This window comes from Phodopus roborovskii, unplaced genomic scaffold, assembly GCF_943737965.1.
Source record: "Phodopus roborovskii unplaced genomic scaffold, PHOROB, whole genome shotgun sequence".
Lineage (NCBI taxonomy): Eukaryota > Metazoa > Chordata > Mammalia > Rodentia > Cricetidae > Phodopus > Phodopus roborovskii.
This window is the reverse complement of record NW_026126571.1, coordinates 11,238,782-11,257,316: the sequence shown is the minus strand read 5'-3', so window position 1 is coordinate 11,257,316 and position 18,535 is coordinate 11,238,782. Positions and strand designations below refer to the sequence as shown.

Sequence of the window (18,535 nt, the reverse complement as noted above, 5' to 3'; positions counted from 1 at the left end):
ACTAACATCTGTGCCTTTCCGTGCACTCTTCTGCAGTTCCCCAGCTGCCCAGCTCTGCAGTCTGATTAGTAGAGTAGGGTCTCTCATCTGAGACTTCCGTTTAGAAAGGCTCAGAAATGCTCTTACTGGACAGAGGTAAAGCCCTTCCCTTGCATCTCTGTAGGTTGCCGGCTGTAGTTTGTTTACGCCTTGGCATCTTTACAGCCATTCTGAAAAAACAGAAAGTTCTCCTGTACTTCTGGACTACTGAGCATGTCGTATAAATACATTTTGGAGTTTTCCTTGTATATGTTTGGATTAGTTTGGGTTATTAAATTGTCACAAAGTTATATAAACTGTATGTCACCCTTAGCTCAACCCCGTCTCCATGGAAAACTGTAATCTGAATGTGTTTGGCAACATGAGCAAGTCAAATATATCTTTAAATAATGTATTCATGGAAACAAAGGATGCCCTCCTTTGTGTAAAATAAGTTAAAATACCATGCATGTGCTGCAGCAGCATTTGGCAAACTATTAGTCATGCCCTTGAATTACAGTTTTTAGGTAAACTTCCCTTGTGGAGACAGTCATTTCATTTCATCTCTTTGAAGCATAGGGAATCTTTTTTATTTTATTTATTTATTTTTAGGTTTGGTTGAAATGGTTTCTGTTACCGAAAAAGTTCTATTTATTCAGTGAGGAATATTGTAGAGGCCTTATGTAGTGGATGTGGATATATATATCATACCTCTTCTCTGTATCATGCATCCTATTTCCTTAGAGTCTGGCTGGTGAATCTCTTACATCTCAGACTCCTCCCAGAATTAACCTCTCTCCCTAGAAGTCCTGCCTATCCTCTCCCTCCTAACTATTGGTCGTTCAGCTCTGTATTAAACCAATCAGAAGGCACCTTGGCAAAGACACATATTTTTTTTTCTTATTTTTACATACCGATCCCAGTTCCCTCCACCTCCCATCCTCCCATGCCCCCCAACCCTTCTCCCATCCCATTCCCCACCCACTCCACAGGGAGGGTGAGGCCTTCCAGGGCGGATCAACAGAATCTGTCAAGTCATTTGGAGTAGGGCCTAGGCCCTCCCTCCTGTCTCTAGGTTAAGGGAGCATCCTTCCATGGGGAATGTGCTCCCAAAGTCCTTTTGTGTACCGGAGACACATCCTGATTATACTGTCAGAGGTCCCGTATACCACCCAGGCCTTCTAACTGAGACCCGCGTTCAGGGGGTCTGGGTCAGCCCAGTGCCGGTTCCCCAGCTATCAGTCTGGGGTCCATGGCTCCCCCTGTTCAGGACATCTGTCTCTGTGGGTTTATCCAGCCTGGTCTTGACCCCTTTACTCATCACTCCTCCCTCTCTGCAATTGGACCCCAGGAGTTCGGCTAGTGTTTAGCTGTGGGTGTCTGCTTCTGCTTCCATCAGCTACTGGATGAAGGCTCTAGGATGGCACATGAGTTAGTTATCAATCTCATTATCAGGGAAGGGCATTTAAGGTAGCCTCTCCACTATGGCTCAGATTGTTACTTGGGGTCATCCTTGTAGGTCTCTGAACATTTCTCTAGAGTCAGCTTTCTCTTCAAACCTATAATGGCTCCTTCTATTATGGTGTCTCTTTTCTTGCTCTCGTCTACTCTTTCCCAGACTCAATCCTCCTGGACCCTCGTGTTCTCCTCTCCCCCTTCTTCTCTCCTCCTCTTTCTCCCCCTCTCCACTCACTGTCCCCCCCTCCCAATGTGCTCAGGAAATCTTGTCCCTTTCCCCTTCTGTGGGAGACCATGTATGTCTCTCTTAGGGTCCTTGTATCCTAGCTCCTCTGGCAGGAATTGTAGGCTGGTGATCCTTTGCTCTATGTCTAAAATCCATATATGAGTGAGTACATGCCATGTTCCTCTTTTTGTGACTGGGTTACCTCACACAGGATGGTTTCTTCAAGTTCTATCCATTTGCCTGCGAATTTCAAGATTCCATTGTTTTTCCCACTGAGTAGTGCTCCATTGTGTAAATGTACCTCGTCTTCTGTATCCATCCTTCAGTTGAGGACATCTAGGTTGCTTCAGGTTCTCGCTAGTACAAATAATGCTGCTACGAACATAGTTGAACAGATGTGGCAAAGACACATCTTGACAGTGTACAGGAAGACTATCCTACCATATAATAATGTAGAGACCCCGTAGATCTTGGGTTTTGTTGAGTCAAATGTAAATGCTTTGAGCATCTTTCTTCTCTGGAAAGATCTGTGTAGCAGACAAAGAAGTGGAATTCATCTAAGTGCATTAAATCAAGGCCAACTTTTAAGAACCCCATTGCGTGACTGACATGCTTTTGTGGTTGACCCAGGGATGTACAGAGGCCAGCTGTACCTACAGTCATCTGTCAGAGTCTCAGAAAAGTTCCCCACAAGCCCAAAGGCCTTGGAGTCTGTCAATGGCGAAAATGCTATTATCCCTCTGCCGACCATCAAATGGAAGCCCTTAATCCGTAAGTCACTTAGGGACTTTACAAATCCCACTGATGTATCTGGTACCAGGTATGGCAGCACCAGCCTGCAACTCCCAGCATTTGGAAGGTGGAAGCAGGAGGTTTGGAGGAGTTCAGGGTCCTATTCAGCTACATAGTGAGTCTGAGGTCAGTCTGGGTTATAAGAGATGACCCTACTCGGGGAAAAAAACACCTTTAGTCCAAGCACTTGGGAGGCAGAAGCTGTCTGATCTTTGTTAATTCAAGGCCAGCCTGATCTGCACAGTGAATGCTAGCCAATCAGGGCTACATAGTAAGACCCTGTCTCCAAAAGAAACAAACAATAATAGGAAGGGAGGGAGGGAAAAAGGAAGGAAAGAAGGAAGGAAGTGGTGGTGCAGAGGAAGATGGATCCCTAGAGTTTAAGTTTGAGCAAATTCCAGAACAGCCAGAACTATGCAATAAGACCTTGTCTCAAAAAAATGGATGGATGGATGGATGGATGATGGATGGATGATGGATGGATGGATGGATGGATAGATGATGGATGGATGATGGATGGAGAGATGGATGGATGATGGATGGATGGATGATAGATGGATGATGGATGGATGATGGACAGATGGATGGATGATGGATGGATGATGGATGGATGGATGATGGATGGGTGAATAGATGATGGATGGATGATGGATGGACAAATGGATGGATGATGGATGGATGATGGATGGATGATGGATGGATGGATAGATGATGGATGGATGATGGATGGATGATGGATGGATGGATAGATGATGGATGGATGATGGATGGACAAATGGATGGATGATGGATGGATGATGGATGGATGGATAGATGATGGATGGATGGATAGATGATGGATGGATGATGGATGGAGAGATGGATGGATGATGGATGGATGGATGATAGATGGATGATGGACGGATGGATGAGTTTGTAAAACAAGTTACCTGGTTATCACATATTCTTTTGAGAAAAATAAATGAACTGAAGTAATGAGCCAAACCCTTTAGTTATTTTTCCACCCCTTTTGATTGTTTCATTGTAAATGTTTGATTTGAATTACTTTTTAAATTTTATTGGGCACCCATGCCCTGTGCACACGTGTCAGTCTGAGGACAGCTGTGAAGTAATTATGTCCTTGTACCTTTATGTGGGTTCCAAGATCAAGCTCAAGTTTGAGGCTTATATGGCAAATGCCTTTATCCAATTAACCATCTTGCTGACCCTCAAGTGATTCTTTGAATGAATCTTTGTGCATCTGTTGCTGTTCTGAGATATAATCTGTTGCCCGGGCTCATCTCCAACTCCTGAGCTAAATAATTCCGCTAGAACTGAGTTAGAACTGCAGGTGTGAGCCATCTTCCATGTCCATGAGACCATTTGCTGCAGTGGCCAGGATGTTAGGCTCTTTGACCTAAGTTGTTCTTAAACTAAGCTGTGGATGAATAATAGCTGAATGAATGAATGAATGAATAGAGAATGAATGAATGAGCCTATGCTTTTCATTAAAGTCACATGGTTAATAGTTTGCATTCTTTTTAGATTCTCCTTCTAGGACTCCTGTCTTGGTTGGGTCTGATGAATTTGACAAATGCCTAAGTAATGATAAGTTTTCCCATGAAGAATACAGTAACGGTGCACTTTCAATCCTACAGTATCCGTACGGTAAGTGTCATTACTCCTAAATTGAGATTTCTCCATCTCATTTGTCTCATTCAACTATTTGAAATTAATCAATAGAACTCAAATGTAGGTAAGTTGATTGACATAGAAAAATAAAAAGTAAAGTTTGGAGGCAATAAGCAATACAAGCTTCATGGCTAGTCTGTCTCTGAGTTCGAGGCCAGCCTGGTCTACAAAACAAGTCCCTGAACAGACAGGCATACATAGAGAAACCCTGTCTTAAAAAAAAAGTATGTGTGGCTGGTGGGGGTGGATTATTATAGCAGTCTTCACAGGAAACCCCTTTTGATGTTTGTTGTCCCAGATAATGGATACTATCTGCCGTATTACAAGAGAGAAAGGAATAAACGGAGCACACAGATCACAGTCAGATTCCTGGACAGCCCACATTACAGCAAGAGCATCCGCAAGAAGGACCCCGTCCTCCTCCTGCACTGGTGGAAGGAGATATTTGGAACAATCTTACTTTGCATAGTAGCCACAACCTTTATCGTGCGCAGGCTTTTCCATCCTCAGCCCCACAGGGTAAGCTGTTCTCCCAACCTAATGTGTCTCCAAGTGTCCGCTGTGTAGAAAGCTTACAGGAGCAGGAGAGCAATGCATTCTAACACAGGATCCCTTATGCTCATGCAGTCGCCCATCACGTAGCCAAGAAGGTACATTCTGGGGAATGTATCACGTGGCAATGTTATCACTGAGTGTCGACACTTCCGCTCTAAATGGCCAAGGCTGCTGCATATCAGACGGCATGACACAGCCTGCCACTGCCAGGCTGCAGTCTCCTACAGTGGGTGTTTGCAGCACAGTGTTACGTGTCTGTGTGGTTGAAATGGATAAAGCACAGACAAAAAGAATATATATATATTAGCCACAGTTGTTTTTCTCAATGTTACAGGAGGACTGGGGAGATGGTTCAATTGTGCCTACAGGGGGTCTGACAGTCTCTTCTGGCCCCCAGAGGCATCCATGTTTATTTTGGCATAGAGTCATACACACACATGGTCATGTATAGAGTCTTTTGAAATTACCGTAATAGTGCATTTCTGAGCACGCTCTTGTGTGTGCGCGTGCTGTAGAGGACCCGAATGGCTGTGATGCAAAGCATAGCTGCACCCCATTTCTACCTCCTTATCTTCACTTGCTCCTCAGTCCTTTGAGTTCTGACGTTCATTCCTAGAACTCACAAAACTGACCTTGACAAGAGCACTAGGCGACCCTTTGTTAAGTGTAGTGGAGTTTCCTGTCCCCCAGCCCAGGCTCTGTGAGGACACTGTTGAGCACTTCCCCTTTGACTTTTCCTCTCTGACTTCCTCCCAGTCTCCTTGGAAACTGAGTGGCTCCTTCGGGACCTCACCCTCCTCAGCTCCTCCTGGCCACCACAGTAGCCTCCTCACACATTCGGGGACCCACGGAGTCTCCTCACACATTCCTTCTCCTGCGCTCTTCAGCATCAAGCATCTTAAAGATTCCAAAATCCCACCTCCCTCCTTTGTTTTTCCTTCAAGAGAGGGGCTTACCCGTAACCCATGACGAACAGACCAGAACTGATGGCAGTCTGCCTGCCTCAGCTTCCTGGGTGCTGGGGTCAAGGTTTGATCCCAGACCCACATCCTTTCTCTGGAGCAACTGTCTAGTTAGAACTTTATCCACAGCTCAAATGAGCCTATCTCATCCCTGCCCGTCCCCAGCCGGTTCCCAGCCCATCCCTAGCCCGTCCCCAGCCAGTCCCCCAGCCCGTCCCCAGCCCGTCCCCAGCCGGTCCCCCAGCCCGTCCCCCAGCCCATCCCCCAGCCCATCCCCAGCCGGTCCCCAGCCCGTCCCACTGGTATTTTCTGCCTCAGACCACAGTGCCTGCTCTCTCACTCATCAGTCTCCAGATCTGTCAAGGTCTTCTTCCTAACTATCTTCAACTTTCGTTTCCTTATCTCTGTTTCCATTTCCTTGGTGCGGATGCCATCGCTCGCTCACGTTCTGATTGCTGAAATGCCCTTTAACTGTGCTCGTACCTCTAGTCTACTCCCTGTGTGCAAGCCATTCTCCATCCCCCACTCCATTTTAACTCATGTCCTAGTGTTAAACCTCTAATAACTGACTTCATGTTCTTGTTGGAGTGAAGTTTGTCCTCTTCAGAAATGCAAGGCTTCTGAGTGAGTCACGCCCTGCCTGTTCTGAACTTATTTCCCCCATACCTGGATCCTTAGATTCCTAAGTTTCATTCTCTGCTTATGCCAAAAATACCCTCAGGCTGGAGAGATGGCTCAGAGGTTAAGAGCATTGGCTGCTCTTCCAGAGACTGTGAGTTCAATTCCTAGCAACCACATGGTGGTTCAGAACCACGTGTGATGAGATCTGGCGCCCTCTTCTGGCCTGCAGGCATTCGTGCAGGCAGAACACTGCTAATTCATTTATTAGGGACCTTCTTGTTTCCTCTGTTTGTAGATGGCATTCTGCAAACAGCTAGTTACTTATCCAGATCTCCAGTCCCTTACACAGCACCCAGCAGGACAAGCAGGACAAGATGTGCCATGATTACCTCTGCCCTTTGCCATGCTAATATTTAATAATATCCTCTAGAAAGTCTTTGAGGATGGTAAAGAGGCATTGCCATGTTCAATTTCTTGTAGTCAGGATATTTTTAAAAGCATCTACAAGGGCTGGAGAGAGGGTAAGAGCACTTAACTTCTCTTGAAGACGAACCAGGTTCAGTTCCCAGTACCCGCAGAGCATCTCACATCCATCTATAACTGTATTTCCAGGGGATCTGACATGCTCTTCTGACCTGGGCGGGTACCTGCACACACATATACATATGGTACATACACATAAAGGCAAGCATTTGCATGCATTTAATAAAACCTTTAGAGAGAGAGAGAAGAAGAAGAAACAATCCATGTACTGACAAGAGGGTCGGCAGCGGGAACTTAGGCCTATTGAAGTACGGAAAAGGGAATCGCTGTTTCTTGTGTATATGCTTTTCATTTTAACCCCGATGTTGCTTGTTTAAATGTTTTCTCACGAGCTAAGATGATCATCTGACTTCCATTCAGCTTTGCACTAATAGTAACTCTGCTTTCTGCCTTCACAGCAAAGGAAGGAGTCCGAAACTCAGTGTCAAACTGAAAATAAGTATGATCCTGTGAGTGCTGATGCCAACGACAGTAGCTGGAATGACATTAAAAGCTCAGGCTACGTGTCCCGGTAAGAGTTTTAGGAGATGTAATGCAAACATACAGCCTCTGGTGTGTTCAGTTGTGAGTTCAAATCACAGCTTTGTTATCTACCAGCTGAGACATTAACAAAGTGAGACTTATTTATGCCTTTGATCACATATGGGTTGTCACTCTTTGTAGAAGATAGGAAGGTGGTACATTCGCCCCTGGAACTGTTTAGAGCTTTTGCATTTGGAGAGGTGGATTTGTACTGAGGCCCTTGACTCTATTTTTGGGAATTCAGATGATCGCTCTTCCTTCTCTGTGAAAATAATTGGCCCAGGGAGGGTTGGCATCGATTATGTCTCCTCCTTAGCTGTTCTCTGACCAGCTGAGGCAACCTCTAAATTAACATGCATGTATAAGTACTTGGTAAGATTCACTCTGTAGAACAGCTGAGTCTCCATCCGTGAGGCTGGAGGAGACGCCAGCAGGCATGCATTAATTCTCACAGTAACTCGACAGACATTTGATAGGCCTTTGACTTGCCAACTGGTGCCCAGATTCTAGAAAGACAAAGAGAAACAGAAATATTTTACCCACATTTCTGGTCCCCACGACGCAGAGGTGCTGAGAGGCACGATAGTCATTGTAACTGGGGAAGAAAGCGTCCCATACATGCTGTGCACGGTGCAGTGGGAGCTGTAGACAGGTGAATCAGCAGAAGGAAGGAAGGATGAGGTTTCATTCAGTGAAAGAAGCAGCTATCCAGGAGAGCACCTGGCAGGAACAAGGACCCTGACCGTGAGAGCGTGTGATGCCCAGAGTAGGTCAGACCCGCCTCCTCCTCCTCCTCCTCCTCCTCCTGTGTTCTCGTTACCGTACCCAGTACACACAGCCTAAAATTTACAAAATCAGTTCCACCGCTGGGAACACAGTTCCACCCTGAGCTGGTTTTGGAGTGAAAAAAAAAAATACAATCACGAAACTCGCTCTCCCCCCTCTGAACCTGACAAGAAACTTAGCTCATGGCAGCCATCCAGACAGTAGGGGGCCGGAGCAGGACGGCTGAGAGGCACCAGAGGGAGCCTGCAGGTGCTGGTGACAGGCTGCTGGTGACTGACAGTGAACTCAGCTTCTCTGAACACCGTCCGCCTGGTGAGGCAGCCCACAACCCTCCCAGGGTCAGCTTCGGTTCCCAGCTAAGAGTTACTTAGATACAGTAAATGAGTTTGCTTCTGTGTGCACACAGGTGAACTTAGAATACTGCAAGTAAAATTCAGCCTGTGCTTTTTATAAAATACACTCTGAGAGTTTAGACTTTCTACATTTGTGTGTGATAATGTAATATTGAACTGTTTTGTTCAATGTTGAAGTACTATAGCATTTAAAACTATTTCAAACTTTTAAAATTTGTGTTTTTTTTTTTTAAGATACCTAACAGATTTCGAGCCAATTCAATGCATGGGCCGTGGTGGCTTTGGAGTTGTCTTTGAAGCTAAAAACAAAGTAGATGATTGCAACTATGCTATCAAGAGGATCCGTCTCCCCAATAGGTAATGGATGATGCTTTTAGTAAACTGGGTCTCATTTCATCTCATAGGCAAAATATCCTCCTTGTGCTCCAGAGTCACAATGTAGTTTCGTCTTCCAGCGCTTTGGTTCTGAGTGTTGCCAAGTCAAAACTGGTCCTAAAGAGTGCACTGTAGATCAGGAGAGATCGTTGGCTTGGAGGCTAAACACAGTTTCTGCAAAAGCGTGAAGACCAGAGTTCAGATCCTGCCACCCAAACAACAACGCTGGGCATCCTGCACACACCTGTAACCCCGGGCCAAATGGGATGGAAACAGGAGGGTCCATGAGGGTTCCCGGTTTCTAGCCTAGACTTAAAAACATAAAAGGAGAAAATAAAGCAAGCTGCAGGTTCAGGAAGCCCCTGCCTTAAAAGGGACATGAGGGAGAGTGAGATGATAAAGGACGGTGCCTGAGACTTCCCTCAGGCACACATGAGCATTTGCCATGATCACATAACATATGTACATGGACATATATGTGAATTCTTAAGGGTCAGAGCATTTCAGAGTCGTTTTTGTTATAATGCACTAGTTGGCTTTCCAGTACTGTAACAAAAGACCAGATAGTTCACTGTAGAGTTGTTCATTTTGGCTTATTCCCAAGGTTTCAGTTGATGATGAGTTGGCCTTGTTATTTTTAAGACTTTGGCAAGGGAGAGAATGTGTGGTGGAGAAAACAGCTTAACAGTTCGCCTCATGGCTGAGGAGAAAGGAGAAGTCTCAGAGCTCAGCAGATCCCGTTGAGGGTACACCCTCAGTGGACCACTGCATAAAGTTGCCATCATCTCCCTGTAGCTCCAGGGATGTTCCATATCCAAACTGCAGGTTGTGGCTTATCACTATTAAAGCAAGAGCTGTCCTGGTCCTGGTGGTGCATGCCTATAACCCACTATTCAGGAGGCTGAGGTGCAGGGTCCTGTGTCTCATTGCTAAATGCCTGACAAAAGCAGCTTAAGAAGGAAGGTTTGTTTTGCCTGACGGTTTAACGATGCAATCCGTTGTGCCAGGGAAGGGAATTCTAAGACCCCTGTTCACATTGTGTCTGCAGTCATCCAGTCAGGGAGCAGAGGGAGGTGGATGAGGTGGGTGCTCCTGCAATCAGGGAACATGGGGAGGTAGATAAGGTGAGTGCTCCTGCAATCAGAGAGCACTGGGAGGTGGATGGAGTGGATGCTCCTGCAATCAGGGAACACGGGGAGATGGATGAGGTGAGTGCTCCTGCAACGGGACATGGGGAGGTGGATGAGGTAGGTGCTCCTGCAGTCAGGGAGCACGGGGGATGGATGGAGTGGGTGCTCCTGCAATCAGGGAGCACGGAGAGGTGGACGAGGTGGGTGGTCCTGCAGTCAAGGAGCACGGGGAGGTGGATGAGGTGGGTGCTCCTGCAGTCAGGGAGCACAGGGAGATGGATGAGGTGAGTGCTCCTGCAATCAGGGAGAACGCGGGGTGGATGGAGTGGGTCTCCTGCAATCAGGGAGCACGGGGAGGTGGAGGAGGTGGGTGCTCCTGCAATCAGGGAACACGGGGAGGTGTATGAGGTGAGTGCTCCTGAAATCAGGGAGCACATATGGTGGATGGAGTGGGTGCTCCTGCAGTCAGGGAGCACAGGTGATTGATTGAGTGGGTGCTCCTACAGTGAGGGAGCATGGGGAGGTGGACTAGGTGGGTGCTCCTGCAGACACGGGGCACGGGGATGTGGACGAGGTGGGTGCTCCTGCAATCAGGGAGCACGGAGAGGTGGATGGAGTGGGTGCTCCTGCAGTCAGGAAGCAGGGGAGGTGGACGAGGTGAGTGCTCCTGCAATGGGGTACGGGGGGTGGGTGGAGTGGGTGCTCCTGCAGTCAGGGAGCACGGGGAGGTGGACTAGGTGGGTGCTCCTGCAACGGGACATGGGGAGGTGGATGTGGTGGGTGCTCCTGCAATCAGGGAGCACGGGGAGGTGGACGAGGTGGGTGCTCCAGCATTCAGGGAGCACGGGGAGGTGGACGAGGTGAGTGATCCTGCAGTCAATGAGCACGGGGAAGTGGAGTAGGTGGGTGCTCCTGCACTCAGGGAGCACAGGGAGGTGGAGGAGGTGGGTGCTCCTGTAATCAGGGAGCACGAGGAGGTGGATGAGGTGGTCAGTCCTCCAGTCAGGGAGCACGAAGAGGTGGATGAGATGGGTGCTCCTGCAGTCAGGGAGCACAAGGGGTCGACGAGGTGGGTTCTCCTGTAATCAGGGAGCACGGGGAGGTGGATGACATGGGTGCTCCAGCAGTCAGGGAACACAGGGAGGTGGATGAGGTGAATGCTCCTACAACAGAGCACAGGGAGGTGGATGAGGTGGGTGTTCCTGCAGTCAGGGAGCATGGGGAGGTGGATGAGGTGGTCGGTCCTGCAGTCAGGGAGCACGGAGAGGTGGATGAGGTGGGTGCTCCTGCAGTCAGGGAGCACGGGGAGGTGGACTAGGTGGGTGCTCCTGCAACGGGACATGGGGAGGTGGATGAGGTACGTGCTCCCGCAGTCAGGGAGCACGGGGAGGTGGATGACATGCGTGCTCCTGCAGTCAGGGAGCACGAGGAGGTGGAGTAGGTGGGTGCTCCTGCAATCAGGAAGCACGGGGAGGTGGATGAGGTGGTCGGTCCTGCAGTCAGGGAGCACGGAGAGGTGGATGAGGTGAGTGCTCCTGCAGACACAAGGCACAGGGAGGTGGATGAGTTGGGTGCTCCTGCAGTCAGGGAGCACAGGAAGGTGGACTAGGTGGGTGTGCTCCTGCAGTCAGGGAGCACGGGGAGGTAGACGAGGTGAGTGATCCTGCAGTCAATGAGCACGGGGAGGTGGAGTAGGTGGGTGCTCCTGCACTCAGGGAGCACAGGGAGGTGGATGAGGTGGTCGGTCCTGCAGTCAGGGAGCACGGAGAGGTGGATGAGGTGGGTGCTCCTGCAGACACAAGGCACAGGGAGGTGGATGAGGTGGGTGCTCCTGCAGTCAGGGAGCACGAGGAAGTGGATCAGGTGGGTGCTCCTGCAATCAGGGAGCATGGGGAGGTGGACCAGGTGGGTGCTCCTGCAATCAGGGAGCACAAAGGGTGGATGGAGTGGGTGCTCCTGCAATCAGGGAGCACAGGGAGGTAGATGAGGGAAGTGCTCCTGCAATCAGGGAGCAAGGGAAGGTTGATGAGGTGGGTGCTCCTGCAATGGGGCACGGAGAGGTGGATGAGGTGGGTGCTCCTGCAGTCAGGGAGCACAGGGAGATGGATGAGGTGAGTGCTCCTGCAATCAGGGAGCACGGGGATTTATTGAGTGGGTGCTCCTACAGTGAGGGAGCATGAGGAGGTGGACTAGGTGGGTGTTCCTGCAGACACGGGGCACGGGGATGTGGACGAGGTGGGTGCTCCTGCAGTCAGGAAGCAGGGGGAGGTGGACGAGGTGAGTGCTCCTGCAATTGGGTACGAGGGGTGGGTGGAGTGGGTGCTCCTGCAGTCAGGGAGCACGGGGGATGGATGGAGTGGGTGCTCTTGCAATCAGGGAGCACGGAGAGGTGGACGAGGTGGGTGCTCCTGCAGTCAAGGAGCACGGGGAGGTGGATGAGGTGGGTGCTCCTGCAGTCAGGGAGCACAGGGAGGTAGATGAGGTGGTGCTCCTACAGTCAGGGAGCACGTGGAGGTAGAGGTGGGTGCTCCTGCAGTAAGGGAGCACAAGGGGTCGACGAGGTGGGTTCTCCTGAAATCAGGGAGCACGGGGAGGTGGATGACATGGGTGCTCCTGCAGTCAGGGAGCACAGGGAGGTGGATGAGGTGAGTGCTCCTGCAACAGAGCACAGGGAGGTGGATGAGGTGGGTGTTCCTGTAGTCAGGGAGCACGGGGAGGTGGATGAGGTGGTCGGTCCTGCAGTCAGGGAGCACGGAGAGGTGGATGAGGTGGTGCTCCTGCAGACACAAGGCACAGGGAGGTGGATGAGGTGGGTGTTCCTGCAGTCAGGGAGCACGAGGAGGTGGACAAGGTGGGTGCTCCTGCAGTCAGGGAGCACGAGGAGGTGGACAAGGTGGGTGCTCCTGCAGTCAGGGAGCACGAGGAGGTGGACGGGGTGGGTGCTCCTGCAATCAGGGAGCACGGAGAGGTGGACAAGGTGGGTTCTCCTGCAACAGAGCACGGGGAGGTGGATGAGGTGGGTGCTCCTGCAGTCAGGGAGCATGGGGAGGTGGATGGAGTGGGTGCACCTGCAGTCAGGGAGCACGGAGAGGTGGATGAGGTGGGTGCTCCTGCAGATACAAGGCACAGGGAGGTGGATGAGGTGGGTGCTCCTGCAACGGGGCATGGGGCGGTGGATGAGGTGGGTGCTCCTGCAGTCAGGGAGCACAGGGAGATGGATGAGGTGAGTGCTCCTGCAATCAGGGAGCATGCAGGGTGGATGGAGTGGGTCTCCTGCAATCAGGGAGCACGGGGCGGTTGAGGCGGTGGGTGCTCCTGCAATCAGGGAACACGGGGAGGTGAATGAGGTGAGTGCTCCTGCAATCAGGGAGCACAGGGGATTGATTGAGTGGGTGCTCCTACAGTGAGGGAGCACGGAGAGGTGGACTAGGTGGGTGCTCCTGCAGACACGGGGCACGGGGATGTGGACGAGGTGGGTGCTCCTGCAATCAGGGAGCACGGGGAGGTGGATGGAGTGGGTGCTCCTGCAGTCAGGAAGCAGGGGGAGGTGGACGAGGTGAGTGCTCTTGCAATTGGGTACGGGGGGTGGGTGGAGTGGGTGCTCCTGCAGTCAGGGAGCACGGGAAGGTGGATGAGGTGGGTGCTCCTGCAGTCAAGGAGCACGGGGAGGTGGATGAGGTGGGTGCTCCTGCAGTCAGGGAGCACAAGGGGTCGACGAGGTGGGTTCTCCTGTAATCAGGGAGCACGGGGAGGTGGATGAGGTGGGTGCTCCTGTAATCAGGGAACACGGGGAGGTAGATGAGGTGGTGCTCCTGCAGTAAGGGAGCACGTGGAGGTGGGTGCTCCTGCAGTAAGGGAGCACAAGGGGTCGACGAGGTGGGTTCTCCTGTAATCAGGGAGCACGGGGAGGTGGATGAGGTGGGTGCTCCTGCAGTCAAGGAGCACGAAGAGCTGGATGGAGTGGGTGCTCCTGCAACGGGGTATGGAGAGGAGGTGGTGGGAGTGGGTGCTCCTGTTGTCAGGGAGCACGGGGAGGTGGATGAAGTGGGTGTTCCTGTAGTCAGGGAGCACGGGGAGGTGGATGAGGTGGGTGTTCCTGCAGTCAGGGAGCATGGGGAGGTGGACTAGGTGGGTGCTCCTGCAACGGGACATGGGGAGGTGGATGAGGTGGGTGCTCCTGCAGTCAGGGAGCACGAGGTGGATGAGGTGAGTGCTCCCGCAGTCAGGGAGCACGGGGAGGTGGATGATATGCGTGCTCCTGCAGTCAGGGAGCACAGGGTATTGATGGAATGGGTGCTCCTACAGTCAGGGAGCACGGGGAGGTGGACGGGGTGGATGCTCCTGCAATCAGGGAGCACTAAGGGTGGACGAGGTGGGTGCTCCTGCAATCAGGGAGCACGGAGAGGTGGACGAGGTGGGTGCTCCAGCAGTCACGGAGCACGGGGAGGTGGACGAGGTGGGTTCTCCTGCAACAGAGCACGAAGAGCTGGATGGAGTGGGTGCTCCTGCAATGGGGCATGGAGAGGAGGTGGTGGGAGTGGGTGCTCCTGTTGTCAGGGAGCACGGGAAGGTGGATGAGGTGAGTGCTCCTGCAGTCAGGGAGCACGGGGAAGTGGATGAGGTGCGTGCTCCTGCAGTAAGGGAGCACGGGGAGGTGGATGAGGTGAGTGCTCCTGCAACAGAGCACGGGGAGGTGGATGAGGTGGGTGCTCCTGCAATCAGGGAGCACGGGGAGGGGGATGACGTGGGTGCTCCTGCAATCAGGGAGCATGGGGAGGTGGATGGAGTGGGTGCTCCTGCAGTCAGGGAGCATGGGGAGGTGGATGGAATGGGTGCTCCTGCAGTCAGGGAGCACGGGAAGGTGGATGAGGTGAGTGCTCCCACAGTCAGGGAGCACGAGGAGGTGGATGACGTGCGTGCTCCCGCAGTCAGGGAGCACGGGGAGGTAGACGAGGTGGGTGATCCTGCAGTCAGGGAGCACGCGAGGTAGACGAGGTGAGTGCTCCTGCAGTCAATGAGCACGGGGTGGAGTAGGTGGGTGCTCCTGCACTCAGGGAGCACAAGGAGGTGGAGGAGGTGGGTGCTCCTGCAATCAGGGAGCACGGGGAGGTAGATGAGGTGGGTGCTCCTGCAGTCAGGGAGCACGTGGAGGTGGAGGTGGGTGCTCCTGCAGTCAGGGAGCACAAGGGGTCGACGAGGTGGGTTCTCCTGTATTCAGGGAGCACGGGGAGGTTGATGAGGTAAGTGCTCCTGCAATCAGTGAGCATGGGGAGGTGGGTGAGGTGGGTGCTCCTGCAGTCAGGGAGCACGAGGTGGACTAGGTGGGTGCTCCTACAGACACAGGGCACGCGGAGGTGGAGGAGGTGAGTGCTCCTGCTATCAGGGAGCACAGAGAGGTGGATGGAGTTGGTGCTCCTGAAATCAGGGAGCACAGGGAGGTGGATGAGGTGGGTGCTCCTGCAATCAGGGAGCACGGGGAGGTGGACGAGGTGGGTGCTCCTGTAGTCAGGGAGCACGGGGGGTGGATGGAGTGGGTGCTCCTGCAGTCAGGGAGCACGAGGAAGTGGATGAGGTGGGTGCTCCTGCAGTCAGGGAGCACGGGGAGGTGGATGAGGTGGGTGCTCCGGCAATCAGGGAGCACGGGGGGGGTGGATGAGGTGGGTCCTCCGGCAGTCAGGGAGCACGGGGAGGTGGATGGAGTGTGTGCTCCTGCAGACACAGGGCATGAGGAGGTGGGTGCTCCTGCAGTCAGGGAGCACGGGGTGGTGGACGAGGTTGGTGCTCCTGTATTCAGGGAGCACGGGGGGTGGATGGAGTGGGTGCTCCTGCAGTCAGGGAGCACGAGGAAATGGATGAGGTGGGTGCTCCTGCAGTCAGGGAGCACGGGGAGGTGGATGGAGTGGGTGCTCCTGCAGTCAGGGAGCACGGGGAGGGGGACGAGGTGGGTGCTCCTGCATTCAGGGAGCATGGGGAGGTGGATGGAGTGGGTGATCCTGCAGACACAGGGCATGAGGAGGTGGGTGCTCCTGCAGTCAGGGAGCACGGGGAGGGGACGAGGTGGGTGCTCTTGTAATCATGGAGCTCCTGCTAACTCATGTTCTTGATTTTCCTCCTCAAAGAGACTTCTCTTGTATTCTGCAGGTTCCACCCCTGGAAATAGAACACAAAGCACACTACTTTCTGTGTTTCAGGGAATTGGCACGGGAGAAGGTGATGCGGGAAGTCAAGGCCCTGGCGAAGCTGGAGCACCCCGGCATCGTGAGGTACTTCAACGCCTGGCTGGAAACACCCCCAGAGAAGTGGCAAGAGGAGATGGATGAAATCTGGCTGAAAGACGAAAGGTAGCTTGGTTAGACAGACCTACAAATGTGGCTTCGTCTAGGCTGGTTCTTCGCTGTGAGCAAGGTGTCTTTCAGAAAAGAAAAATGGTAGCCGTCTGCCCTGTATCGTCCTGTTCTTCCCACCGCTCGTTAAGTACCTGAGACTGGGTTTAGGCTTTCCCTGCATGCATTTTCTTAGTGTAAATGATATATTCAAGGGACCCACAGTGGCTTTTTCTCAGTATGAAATGCTGCTGTGCTTATCCATTCTTTTTTTTTTTTTTTTTTTTAAATAAGGTTTTTCTCTTGGCAGTTAAGGATTGATAACTCCCATTTTAAATAGGTTTAGGATATTTTAAGGGTTTTTTTTTTGTTTGTTTCTTTTTGAGATATGCTTTGTCTATGTAACCCTCCAGGCTGGCCTCCACCTCAGAGATGCGCCTGCCCCTGCCTCCTGAGTGCCGGGATTAAAGGTGTGCGCCACCACTGCCTGGTGGCTACTTCTGTTTTAAAAAGTACCTATGCTTAGGTAGGCTGCAGATACCTCCATGTATGATGTGCTGTAGGAAGGCAGGCCCTCAAAACCACAGTGAAGAGCACAGTCCCTGGAGGGGTCTTGTTAAATGACACCTGTTAGGGACCCCAGGATGAAGGGAAGTGGCCTCTTGCATCTAAGCCTATGGGCTACTGCAATCTGCGTAGCAGCTTCAGGATGGTGGCCATCAGGAAACCCTGTCAGTGGTATGTCATTGAGCTCTCAGAACTGGAGAGATGACTCAGCAGTTTAAGAGCACTTGCTGCTCTTGCAGAGGACCTGGGTTCGGTTCCCAGCACTCACATCAGGAAGCTCACAACTGCCTGTAACTCCAGCTCCAGGGAATCCAGGGCCCTCTTGTGGCCTCTACAGGCACTGCACACATGAAGTGCACACACGGACAAGAGGGAGTACACACAAATACACACAAATTTAAAACAAAATTAAGCTTTCAAATAAAAATTCTGAACAGGAACAGGTAGGCTGAGATGTGCTTTGTCCCACGTAGCAGGGTCCATTTCCCCTGTGTGTTTTGGGTCACATAATTGGTGTGTAATTTATTCGGTTCTTTGTATTTCTGCCCCTTTTAGCACTGACTGGCCACTCAGCTCTCCTAGCCCAGTGGAGGCACCATCTGTTAAGATCCGCAGAATGGATCCTTTCTCGACAAGAGAACATATTGAAGTCATAGCTCCTTCCCCTCAAAGAAGCCGGTCTTTCTCGGTGGGCATTTCCTGTGGCCAGACAAGTTCTTCTGAGAGCCAGTTCTCCCCCCTGGATTTCTCAGGGACAGACTGTGGGGACAACAGCGAGTCCGTGGATGCGGCGCACAACCTCCAGGACAGTTGCCTGACAGAGTGCGACCTGGAGGGTGGCACTGTGGACGGCAATGACGAGGGACACTCCTTCGAACTTTGTCCTCCTGAAGCTTCTCCCTACACAAGGTCGAGGGAGGGGACGTCCTCTTCCATAGTGTTTGAGGACTCTGGCTGTGACAACGCATCCAGAACCAACCGGCTGCACAAAGGCAACCCTTATGTTAATAAGCTAACTGACTTGAAGTACTCTAGCAGCCGGTCCTCTTCCGAAGCCACCTTGTCTACCTCTCCTACCAGGCCAACCACTCTGAGTTTGGATCTCACCAAGAACACTGTGGACCAGCCCCAGCCCAGCTCCCCAAAGGTGTACCTGTACATCCAGATGCAGCTGTGCAGGAAGGAGAACCTTAAAGACTGGATGAGCCGACGCTGCAGCATGGAGGACAGGGAGCACAGCGTGTGTCTGCACATCTTTCTGCAGATCGCAGAGGCCGTGGACTTCCTGCACAGCAAGGGACTCATGCACCGGGACCTCAAGGTCTGTGGTCAGCGGACGGCACACCGGGGCTTGGGTGTGGCGGCTGCAGTTCAAAGCGGGACTTAACAATTGTCAGTCTTCTACCAGAGTCCCCGGCAGAGTGGAGTGGCGTTGAGACATCAGAGGGCAGCAGTCCCGGATGGAAACAGGAAAGGAAGGGGTCTCGTGTTTGAAAGGTTCAGGCATGCCATGCATTTCCCTCTATAGGCTGCTCATTTCTGTTTCATTGCAAAAAGCATTTCCAGTAGTCCTCAGGAGAGTCTCCAACTGAAGGCCACCACAAGCAGTTATGATACACGATTCCTGTCCTTT

The 18,535-nt window shown here is 51.9% G+C and overlaps 1 protein-coding gene across 1 annotated transcript in view; it reads left to right on the top strand.

The window, feature by feature from the left end:
- Eif2ak3 (eukaryotic translation initiation factor 2 alpha kinase 3) overlaps positions 1-18,535 on the top strand; it is a 67,386-nt gene that overhangs the window by 38,061 nt on the left and 10,790 nt on the right. Inside the window, exons 7-13 of the mRNA XM_051202862.1 lie at positions 2,333-2,473; positions 4,019-4,141; positions 4,464-4,684; positions 7,245-7,357; positions 8,742-8,864; positions 16,204-16,353; positions 17,458-18,223. Coding sequence (XP_051058819.1) covers positions 2,333-2,473; positions 4,019-4,141; positions 4,464-4,684; positions 7,245-7,357; positions 8,742-8,864; positions 16,204-16,353; positions 17,458-18,223 — 1,637 coding nt within the window. The remainder of the gene's footprint in view (positions 1-2,332; positions 2,474-4,018; positions 4,142-4,463; positions 4,685-7,244; positions 7,358-8,741; positions 8,865-16,203; positions 16,354-17,457; positions 18,224-18,535) is intronic.